The sequence below is a fragment of the Leptonychotes weddellii genome, chromosome 8 (assembly GCF_054177405.1).
Source record: "Leptonychotes weddellii isolate Sample4059 chromosome 8, ASM5417740v2, whole genome shotgun sequence".
Taxonomy (NCBI): domain Eukaryota; kingdom Metazoa; phylum Chordata; class Mammalia; order Carnivora; family Phocidae; genus Leptonychotes; species Leptonychotes weddellii.
This window is the reverse complement of record NC_138376.1, coordinates 83,248,759-83,260,479: the sequence shown is the minus strand read 5'-3', so window position 1 is coordinate 83,260,479 and position 11,721 is coordinate 83,248,759. Positions and strand designations below refer to the sequence as shown.

The following is an 11,721-nucleotide window of genomic DNA, read 5'->3' as shown; positions in this document are numbered from 1 at the left end:
TAGATAGTTTTTGTTTCTCAACCACATTAATCTCCTTTTCCCTGATAGTTCTTATTTCTTTGTTCTTTTTCTCTGTATTCTTTGGAGAGCTGTTATCCTCCATATGAGATTTATTTTCTGCTTCTTATTGCCTCTCTTCTGATACATATTTGAATTCTGCTATTGCATTTTAGATTTCCTTCCATTGTTTTCTAATTGCAACTAGCTTTCTTGTATTTCTACCTTTATCTTAGGTTGGTCTCTCTTTCTGCTTCATGATTCCTATTTCATAGGCTATGTTGTCCTCCTGTGCTTTTTGAGTACATCCAGCATGTATTTTCTAAAATTTACTCTGTTTTAAATAAGAAATCTTTTTCAAAAGCAATTCTTCATCTAAATCTTTGGATCCATACTCTCTTATGTATGTCACCACCAGACCAGCCCAAGGCTTGTTCTCTTCTACATCCTCTCTTTTGAGTATTAATTATAGAATTCTGTAGAAAGAGGACCCAACTATTACTTTAGCTTGGAAGACAGTTTCCAGTGTTACAGTGTTATATATATATATGTAAATATAGTTACATATAATTATATTGTTAGTATATTAGAATATTATTATTCTAGATATGTAAATATGATTATTATATTATTAATATAAGATTATATTATATTTAATCATATATTATTCTATGTATGTAAATCTAATTAAATATAATTATATTATTAGAATATTAGAATATTCTATTTATTAGAATATTCTATTTATTAGAATATTCTAATTCTATTAATTAGAATCTATTCTAATGTTATTTAAACTATTCTATTCGAATATTCTAATAGAATATTATTCTAATTATAATTGATATAATTATATATTCTATAGATAGATATAATATATATTATTTTTCATATAATATTATATAGATATAAATTTGTTCTACACAAAATTTGTGTCTCAGAACTAGGAAAGACTATGGGGTGAGAAGATAGATAATTAGTTCTTCCTTCCCTGAACCATCTATGCTGAATCCGCATGTGAGGCATGTCTTACATCATCCAGGAAAACAGTGTTTGTTCTATACCTTCAATAATGATATTGTTGAGATTCTCCTGAGTTTTGCCACACCTACACCCACAGCTGAGACTTTGATATATCATTGTCTTTCCTTGCCACTTTATGATCTTTTGGAGTTTTTCATGGGTATCTTAAGAAATTAAAAGAAATACCAGGAAATGCTAGTCTGATGCCATGTGAACAGAAGTTTGAATGATATTTAACAATAGTTATCCATCAGACTTATATGTGCCATGTGTCAATTATTTTGGTCCATGTCTTTTTATATATTGTTAAATATTCTTCATTTTCTGCCCTATATTCTTAAATATTTAATGCCATACTTTACCTAACAGGAACTGTATTTTCACTTAGATGTAGTATATACAATTAAACTGTGTTTTGAAATTTTCTTTGTGCCAAAAATTTCATAAAGGAATAATGTTTTAAAATTCAAACACTAACTATTAGATTTCTTTTTTAAGTATTTGAGCCTCCTGAGGATACTACAGTTGGAACAGAAATTTCAAAAGGATCCAAAGAGGGCCTGGAAACTAAAGAATTATCTGAAACAGGTTAGATTATAAAAGTAGTTAGTGTGTGAAAATACTTTTCATATTCTTTTAGAAAGGGTCCAGTCCCTTATCTTAGGCATAGTACCAACTTCCTACCTATTTCTTTCTATGTTGTATGCCAGCTCATATGCATTAATTTAGCTTATTACATTAAAAATGTGTGTAGCCAGCGTATAGTACTGTTTTTCATCAAATTTTATTGTATACATTTTATTAACAGTTAAAGTTGCCATACAAAAAATTCTTATTAATTATCCCTGATTTTGATTTTATTAGTAGATAATAATTCATCTAAGCCAATACGAGGAACAAAGCACAAATTAAAATATGAATTTATATTATTACCTAGAAAACAAATGTATTTCTTTCAAATGTTTTTAAAATACTATAAAGTATAAATTATTTTGACAATATGGCTAAAGATATAATATTTTAAGACTCTTTTTTCTTTCCTCTAACCTTTACCTCAAAAGTTGTACTCCCTGAGTTTCCAGAAGATGCTTATCCTGATGTTCCTGAAATGGAGCCAATTAAAGAGAAGATTAAACATTTCAACTACATGTGGAAACATCTGGAAGCAACAATCAATGAGTCTTTCGTTCAAATTTTAAACTTGGAGATTGCTGACAAAACTCCAGAGGAACTACTTCAAAAAGTAGTTGAGACTATGGAAAGTAAGAGCTGTAATCTTAACATTTATTGTCAAGAACAGGTAATATTATTAAAAGCACTGTGAAAGTTTAAAGCCCTTCTTGATGGTTTATGAAGTAAAGCATCCAGTATATTCAGGGTTGATATTTCAAATATTTAAATCTGCTAATCAGGGGACACATGGGTGGCTCAGTCATTAAGCGTCTGCCTTTGGCTCAGTCATGATACCTGGATCCTGGGATTGAGCCCCGCATCGGGCTCCCTGCTCAGTGGAGAGCCTGCTTCTCCTTCTCCCACTCCCCCGGCTTGTGTTCCCTCTCTCGCTGTGTCTCTCTCTGGCAAAAAATAAATAAAATCTTAAAAAAAAAAAAAATCTGCTAATCAGAACAGCACAGGGCACAAAGAGCACTGGCCAAACCAGCCAGTTGTCACTTAAAGAATTTGTGAAGACCTGTTTGCATACACATTAAACTAAGAGATCAGTCATTATAATCACTCTTCCTAATCTTTGACTACTATAATATGCTAATATCCTTTTATCCTAAAAATATCTTCCCAAAAGTTACTTCTTTTTTTTCTTACAGAACCCTTCCAGTATGTTGCATGGGAGTTAACTATGGAAGATTATGATGAAGAAACAGAAGACTATCAGGCAGAAGCTGAAGTTGATGAGGAGCTAGAAGAGGAAGAGGAGGAAGAGGAAGAGGTATGACTTCTTTATTATTGCTCATTCACATTGGTCACATCACTGAAAGTGCATATATCCAGATGCACAAAGATGGTAACTAGCACTTTTGGACCCCAAGAAAACAAGCAGGCATCCTCAATTTTATAAATAAATGATTTTATAAATTTTTCAACACACTTGGCCTCCACCCAGCTTCACTTGACCCCTGAAATGCCAGGGCTCCTTAGGCAATATATTACACCCATGAAAAAAGAAAAGGGAAATCTTTTAAATTTTTTTCCATGGGAACATCTATAGGTATTAGAGACAGAAATATTTAAGGGATGTAAGATACAGATAGCAATGGCCTCTTTGGGAGGCTGCTTGCATGATAATAAGGAGCAGTATTAGCAAAGGGAACAGGTCATTCTCAGGCACTACTCTACTCCCTTAGCACCAGAATTTTGATAACCATTCTCATTTGATAGCCACCCACTTCAGGTATCTATCAGTAATAAAATAGAAAGTGATTCTTTTAATTTGGGGCCTTATCAATTCTTTCAAGTTTCCTAGACCTAATTCCAACATGGGAGGAGGTTCTCCCAAACACAACACCAAGCAATTCCAGAAGATGACACCAGCAGGGAGTCTGAGAATTCAATTCAATTCTGATGCTTATCTGACCTGGAGATAGCATCAGATTCCACAGGTTAAGGGTTCAGTCCTAAAGGACTGCTCCCCTACTCCCTACCTCAGCCCCAGGTTGTTTCCTGTGCTTCTGACTGATTGGCTACAGATTAGGGATTCCAATAATCTCCTCCATTGGTTCAATTAATTTGCTAAAACAGCACACAGAATTCAGGAAAACATTTACCTACATTTACCAGCTTATTAAAGGGTATGATAAAGAATGCTAATCAACAGCCAGATAAAGCCATACATAGGACAAGGTCCTGAACAAAGAAACTTCTGTCTTTGTGGAGCTTTGGGCCCTGCTTGGTGGCACATGGAAGCTCTTCTAAAAGAAAAGACCAAAAAGCTGTCCTCTTAGGTTTTTATGGAGGCTTTATTACACAGTCATGATTGACTAAGTCATTGGCCATTCGCTGATTCAACTTCCAGCCCCTTTCCCTGACCCCACCTCAGAAGGCTGAGGGTGGCACTAAAATTTCCAGCCTTCTAATCAGCATGCAATAACCTGGATGAATCTCAAGATAATTATGCTAAGAGAAAGAAGCCAGGCAAAAAAGAATATATCCTGTACGATTCCATTTATATAAAAATTTAGAAAATGTAAACTAGTTATAAGGCTAGAAAACAGAATGGTGTTTGCCTGGGGATGGGGCAAGTAAGAGGCAAATAGGAGCAGGAAGGAGAGATTTTACAAAGAAGTGTGAGCAAAATGTTGGTATTCATGAATATGTTCATTATCTTGGTTGTGGTGAATTCACAAATGAATACTTGTGTCAAAACTTACCAAATTTTATACTGTAAATACGTACACTGTTTTAACATCAGTCATACCTCAGTCAAGCTGCTTAAGATATTAATGGTGGTTATCTCTGAGTGATGGACTTAAAAGTAATTTTTATTTTTTAAGTGCTTATCTGTATTATCTGATTTTTTAACATTAGAAATGTATCATTTTTACAATAGGAAAAATCAACAACAAAGATATTTCCTTTTTGCCAAACAGAAAGTACAAAAAGAAACAACAGTTCTAATGCCACTCCAGAATTCAGGAATCATACCAAGATATGCCCAAGTGTTTGTCTTTCTCATCAATCTTGCCTATACTTGGGGTGCCCTTAAATCGGTATGTTATGTCTTTCTGTATCTGTGGGAAAATAATTCTGGTCTCTTTTCCATCTCTTCTTTTTTCCTTCTATAATACTCAATACTAATTAGGTCTCTTGGATCTATCCTCCAAATATCTTTATCTTTTCCCTCAAATTCTCCATCTCTTTACTCTTTTGTTCATGTATTTGTAGATGTGTCTTCCATTCAGTCTTTTCACTTAAGACATTCGTTGGGGTCCTATTGCTATTGTAACAGATTACCACAAAGTTAGTGGCTTAAAACAATCAAATTATCAAATAGTTCTCAAGATCAGTTCTCTGAAATGAATCTTAAGGGCTAAAATCAGTATGAGCTATGTTCCTTCTGCTAGAGGAGAAGACTTTTCCTGTTTTTTCCAGCTTCTGGAGGCCACCTGCATTCTTTGGTTTATGGCCTTTTCCTCCATCTTCAAAGCACATTACTTCAGCTTTTGCTCTCCATCATCTCATCTCTTCTTTTGCTTTTGACTTTCTTGCCTCCCTCCTAAGGACCTTTTAATTACATTGGGTCCAGCTGGATGAGCTTCCCATCTCAACATCCTTAATCACACACATAAGGTAACCCACTCACAGGTTCTGGGGAATCTTTGGGGGGCCATTATTCTACTACAAGTGGTCACCCTCTTCTTAGGCCCATTTACATATTTTGTTGGTGCCTGTGAACTCTTTCTAGTGTTTACTTGAATTTCTACTAATGTCTTCATTATTTTCCTACTCTGAGATTGGGTTCTGTCCATCTCTTCTGCAAAGTTTTATGATCTATTTGATCTGACTGATCTTTCAATTGGCTGGGCTCCCTTGCGTGGGTGGTGGTTTTCTTTTTTCTTTTTTCTTTTTTTTTTCTCAGTGGGGTTCAGGACAATTGCTGGAGTGCTTTAGGTGACAACATTCTCAAAAATTATAAAAGGCAAAGTGGTGTCTCTCCCCACAGATCAGGAGTATAGAGGTAGATAAGGCTGAAGGCCTAAGACAAGCCTGGTTAGGATTTCTCATACTTGCCCAGATGCAGGGCTGGGGAGCACTCTTCCCACCCATACACCTCCTTCTTGGTCTTTTGTGGGCCAGAGAGACCACAAGCACTTCTCTGGTAGTTGCTGATGCTGACATTCCCCAGGAAATCCAGAGATCCCTGCAAAAAAATTCCTCCTAGGACTTGACATCTTAATACTCTGGTCCCTCTGATGTTTGTCTCCAGGCACTCATCTAGCCCATAGTGGTAAATAATGCCATACAGTTTCCTCCTTGCGGATGTTGATGGATTCCTGCTGCCTACCCCAGCAGTTGTTTAAGACTGAGAAGGTGGGAAAGAGAAGAAGGATGGGGGGATGGGGGAAATAACTGAAGGAGATTAAGAGTGCACTTACCTTGATGAGCACTGAGAAATCTCAAAGATTTGAGAATTCAACATAATTTTAAATGTCACATGACCTTATTTCAGCTTTATCAAAATCCTTAATTTTGATAGATTATACATTTCAGCTTCAAAATAAAAAAAACATACTATTTTCTAACCCTTCAAGAAAAATCACATATAAATGCTTTATAGTATGGCAGAAGTAGAAATTATAGTTGCCAGATTAAAAAAAAACAACACGATACCCAGTTATATTTGAATTTCAGATAAAAGAATAATTTCTATGTATGGTACAAGTTTATACGAAAAAATTATTTGCTATCTGAAATTCAAATATAATTGGAAACCACATTCTTACTTTTTAAGTCTGGCAACCCTACCTGAAGTGAGCTTATTAGCAGGAAAAATTAATTAAGCATTCAACTCCAGAATCTGGGAAAAAAGCACAAAAAAGACAAAAGAATGTAGAAAGGAGAATAAAGGCAAAAATTAACAAAACAGGAAAAGAATACAAAATAAAAACAGTAAACCTAATTTCAAAAAATGAAAAGTTGGTCCACTGGCAAGTGTAATAAAATAGGCAAACCTCTAACAAGTCTAATTAGGTAAAAAAAAGAAGCAAATAACATTTGAAACAAAAATGGGTATATAATCAAATTTTAAAAACAGGGTTGTTTTAAATTATAGGAACTTTCTACTAATAAATTTTAAAGTCAAGATAAAAAGGATTTTCAAAATATGAATTACTAAAATTTGTTTAGGAAGAACTATAAAAGCTGAACAAACAAAAAAGATAGAGGGGAATTACAAATCATTTCTAATATACCTTTGTTGATTACCTAATTCCTGTGTTGCTTAAAATCTTCCACATAGGGGCACCTGAGTGGCTCAGTTGGTTAAGTGTCAGATTCTTGATTTCAGCTCAGGTCATGATCTCAGGGTCATGAGATCAAGTCCCGCATCACATGATGCTCAGAGCAGAGTCTGCTTGGGATTCTCTTTCTCCCTCTCCTGCCGCCCCTCCCCACACTTACACTCTCTAAATAAATAAATAAATAAAATCTTTTAAAAAAAGTCTTCCACATCATAAAAAAATAGCAATACTTCCCTGCTCATTTTTGGAATTTGCATAACTCTCATATAAAAATTAAACAAGAGTGGTGCAAGAAAAGTATAGATTTGTCTCATGTTTGCACCTTTACAGAAAGTTGTTCATTATATCTTGTGTGGGGGGAATAAAAGAGACTTGTTGTAGGGTAGTCTTGTAAAGTATTATCCCATTGGTATTTTTTAAAATACTGTGTCTGTGCCTAAATATGTGTCTATTTTTATATGTATATTGGTAGGATATACTTTGGAAAAGGGTCTGGAAGCGTACACATAAAATTGTTGAGTGTTTTAAAGACATACTGTTACGGAGTAGACATTATTCAAGATGTGAACTCAGAGGGATATGAGAAACTGATGTTTTAATTAATTAAATTAGTACAAGAACTGGCCTTTTGTGGATTGTTTTAAAGACATCTTGTTATGGCTTCAATATTACTCAAGATGCATTATTTTAATTTATTTTTACTTAATTTTTAGTCTTACATCAAAATACTTTTAATACTGTTCTCCAAACTGAATAATATTTGTAGAATGAAGATAGAATTAAGGAGAAGAGAAGGCACTTGGGAGATACAAAGCACTTTTGTCCAGTGTTTCTCAAAGAAAACTTCATCCTACAACCAGGCAGCACAGATGAAGCAGCTAAATATCGAGAAAAGATCTACTATTTTTCAAGTCCTGAAGCTAGAGAGAAGTTTCTGGAGCATCCCGAGGAGTACGTGGCTCAGAAAGAACCATTAAAGGTGAAAACAATATTCCTAGCCAATCCTAATGATTGCTCCTGAGTGCTTTTTCAAGGACTTACTGCCAACATTCATCATTTTACTTAATAGTGAAGTCCCCAATCTGATATAACAATATGGTGAAAATATCTAAGTTCTAAGAGCAACTTTTTGGAATATAAAGTAAAATAATTATCTTTTTTGATTTCTGCAATAATGGCTTGTGTCAAACCAACACATACTATCTGTCTTTTTAGCTGAAGTAAAAAGACACAGCTACATTTATTGCTTGCTACATTAAGAGCCAGATGTGTAAGTGGGCAATTTCACAGGAACAGAAAATAGAATAATGGTTGCAAGGAGCTGGGGGTAGGCAGGGAAGAGAATGGAGTTATTGTTTAATGGGTACAGGATTTCAGTGTGGGATGATGAAAAAGTTCTGGAAATGGATAGTGGTGATGGTTGCACAACATTGTGAATATACTTATTGCCATTGATTTATACACTTAAAAATGGTTAAAATGAATATACTCAAAACTACTGAATTGTATACATTAAAAGGGTGGATTTTATGGTATTTAAATATACCATCTCAATAAATAAATATTTGAATTTAAACTGAAAAAATGGTTAAAATGGTAAATTTTATGTGATGTATATTTTACTACCATAATAAAAGAACACATGGTGGTAATATTTTATCCATTTTAAAAATAAAGCACACACATAATTACACCAGCTTTAGACAAGAACCTTCATTTTTTTGTTTTACTTTCACCTTCTTCCACATGGATATATATTCTTTCCAGTGTATGTAATATTTTATAATCTACTTTTTCACTTAACATTATATCAATGAAAGCTTATATATTTCTACATAGACCTCATGATGCTTCATCATTTTGATGTACCATTTTAACATCTAATTGTTAGACATTTTTCACAGTATTTTCATAGTGTGATTTGTCATTGTGGATATGAAATAGTACTTAGGAAATCTTTGGGCATGTCATGCTTTGTTTCTCTTGAATTGTTTTATTAGTATAATTCCCTAGCATGGGATTACAAAATCAAAATATACAAATCACAATACATTGTCACTTATACTTCCAAGAACACCAATGCCTTCCTTTTTTTTTTTTTTTTTCCAATGAAGTAGGCTCCACACCCAACCTGGGGCTTGAACTCACAACCCTGAGGTCAAGGGTTGCATGTTCTACTGACTGAGCCAGCCAGTGCCCCTAATTCCAATGCTTTCTTAAACAGAACATATAGAACACAATTTAAACGCTTCTGAATAATTTGGGCTATTTTCATGAACTTCAATTTTTATATGGTGCCCAGGAGGACTACTAAAATATGTGTATGGTTGTGCCTTCTGACACTGTTGGTGTTGTGAAGTGATAATTCAGTTTTAGGGAGAGCAATTAACAAGACTTATGTTTTCTAAAGATTTTATTTATTTATTTAATTGACAGAGAGAGACAGCGAGAGAGGGAACACAAGCAGGGGGGAGAAGCAGGCTTCCAGCTGAGCAGGGGCTCTATCCCAGGACCCTGGGATCATGACCTGAGCTGAAGGCAGTCGCTTAACCGACTGAGCCACCCAGGCACCCCATGCCTTATGTTTTCTAAATTACTCAAAACTTCCTTGTCTTCACTCTCCTCCTACCCTACCTTTCCCCAACCCACCCCTGTGGCAGGCTCCTCCAGTAAGAATATGCCTTATTGGCCCCCATGGTTCTGGCAAAACCATCTGTGGAAGACAATTAGCAGAAAAATGGGGCATTTTTCATATTCAGTTTGAAGAATTTCTTCAAGAGAAACTAATGCTCAAAACCGAAAAGAAAATTGGAACTGAATTTGAAGAAGATTCTGATGAAGAACAGTTTACAAAACAAGAACTTGAAGAACTTGCAATTCAGGCCAAAGTCAAGATTGAAGAAGAAAATACAAGGAAGCCGGTAGTTATATTAATATTCTCTTTGCAGATAATTATGCTTACTGGTATTAATTTTGGGAAATAGAATATAAGCAGTATAAAACTAAAGTTTCTAGGAAAGAAGAAAAAAAATTAGCTCCCCATATGTCATCCTCCCCATTTGTTAAATACATATCTTACTGCTCATCTAGAATACAAAATGCTAAGTTTTACATGACTCCAATAAAAATCTAAAAAGCTTTCCCTGACAAGACTGTTGCTTAACATTTATTTGGGACTCTGTTATTTGATATGTCTGACCTACACTATAAGGTTTTCCTTTATTGTGTTCTCTGTTTTCTATCAAATATAAAAATCTGCTCCAGCACCAGCAGAGATCTCAAAATATTAAATTCTGATGATGCATTGTAAGACATTTTATATATTTCTTAGATGGTTTCTTTCTGGGATTGTAAAGAGAAAGTTCTGGGGCACCTGGGTGGCTCAGATGGTTGAGCGTCTGCCTTCGGCTCAGGTCATGATCCCAGGGTCCTGGGATCGAGTCCCGCATCAGGTTCCCTGCTGGGCGGGGAGCCTGCTTCTCCCTCTGCCTCTGCCTCTCTCTCTCTCTCTCTCTCTGGCTCTCATGAATAAATAAATAAAACATTTAAAAAAAATTTTAAAAAAAGAGAAAGTTCTTAATTCTACATTTTTAACCATTTCTGATATAGTTAGACCCTTTTCTTCTCAAATGCTCCCTTGTAAATGAACCCAGGTATAGATTATATTCCAGAAGACTGCCTGGCTGGCCCATCCTTTAATTAGGATCTAGGTTGAAGAATTATAAGATAAATGACAAAAATTAGTTAAGCCTTATGGGTGTGTGATATAGATTGAACAATTTCTTAGCAAAAAGTGATAACAGATACCCTGAGGCCATGTTTGAAAATCAGCTATGCTAATCATTAGTAACTCCTCTTAGCTATAATATATAATTTAATATTTTAAGCCATATTAAATATTGATTTAAAGAAAAAAGTTCAAGTTTTAAAGTGTTAACAAGCAGCAGTATTAAAAATGACCTAAGAAGAAAAGGTCTTATCCTAATCAACTATGTAATAGAGTATTATTTATTAATACAGAGTTTAAATTTTTTTTTGTTTTCTGATTTTTGTTTTTAGCCTCCAGATGTACAATTTACAGAAGAAGAAGAAGCAATCAGATTAAATCTAATGGAAAATGAGCCATTACCTCCTGAAATTCTTGAAACAATTCTTTCTGAGTGGTGGCTTAAGGAACCAATACGGTATCTTATTTTATATAGAATTATATAATTATTGACTTTTATTTGCTTAATTCTTTAAAGTTAAAAATGTAATCCAGCATAAATTTAAGATTTTTCTTTTACTTATAAACTAGTGATTCTACACATTAAAAACAGTTGAGGAATCAATTTAAAAATACTGATGCCAGGGGCCCCCTCCCCAAAACAACTGAATCAAAATTTTTAGAAGTGTGAGATTGAGACCCAGGCATTTGTATTTTTGAGAGCTCTCCAGGTGATTCTACTGTGTAGTTGTGGTTGAGTATCCATATTCTAAATCCATATACACTAATGATGGGCTGGACTCTTCTTCTTGGAGCCTTTCAATAATTACACTTAAGACCACTTAATAACGGTCCACAGTGTTATCTTTCTTAAAAACCAGGAACAAGCCTGACCTCAGACAGGACTGAAAAAACTGTGTAGTCGTGGTTGAGTATCCATATTCTAAATCCATATACACTAATCATGGGCTGGACTCTTTTTCTTGGAGCCTTTCAATAATTACAGTTAAGACCACTTAATAA

General features: G+C 34.5%; 1 protein-coding gene across 1 annotated transcript in view; it reads left to right on the top strand.

Annotated features, from left to right (window-relative positions):
* Positions 1 to 11,721, top strand: part of AK9 (adenylate kinase 9) — a 96,208-nt gene that overhangs the window by 51,176 nt on the left and 33,311 nt on the right. The window contains exons 15-20 of the mRNA XM_081829364.1: positions 1,519 to 1,608; positions 2,082 to 2,282; positions 2,844 to 2,965; positions 7,759 to 7,971; positions 9,653 to 9,913; positions 11,052 to 11,195. Coding sequence (XP_081685490.1) covers positions 1,519 to 1,608; positions 2,082 to 2,282; positions 2,844 to 2,965; positions 7,759 to 7,971; positions 9,653 to 9,913; positions 11,052 to 11,195 — 1,031 coding nt within the window. The remainder of the gene's footprint in view (positions 1 to 1,518; positions 1,609 to 2,081; positions 2,283 to 2,843; positions 2,966 to 7,758; positions 7,972 to 9,652; positions 9,914 to 11,051; positions 11,196 to 11,721) is intronic.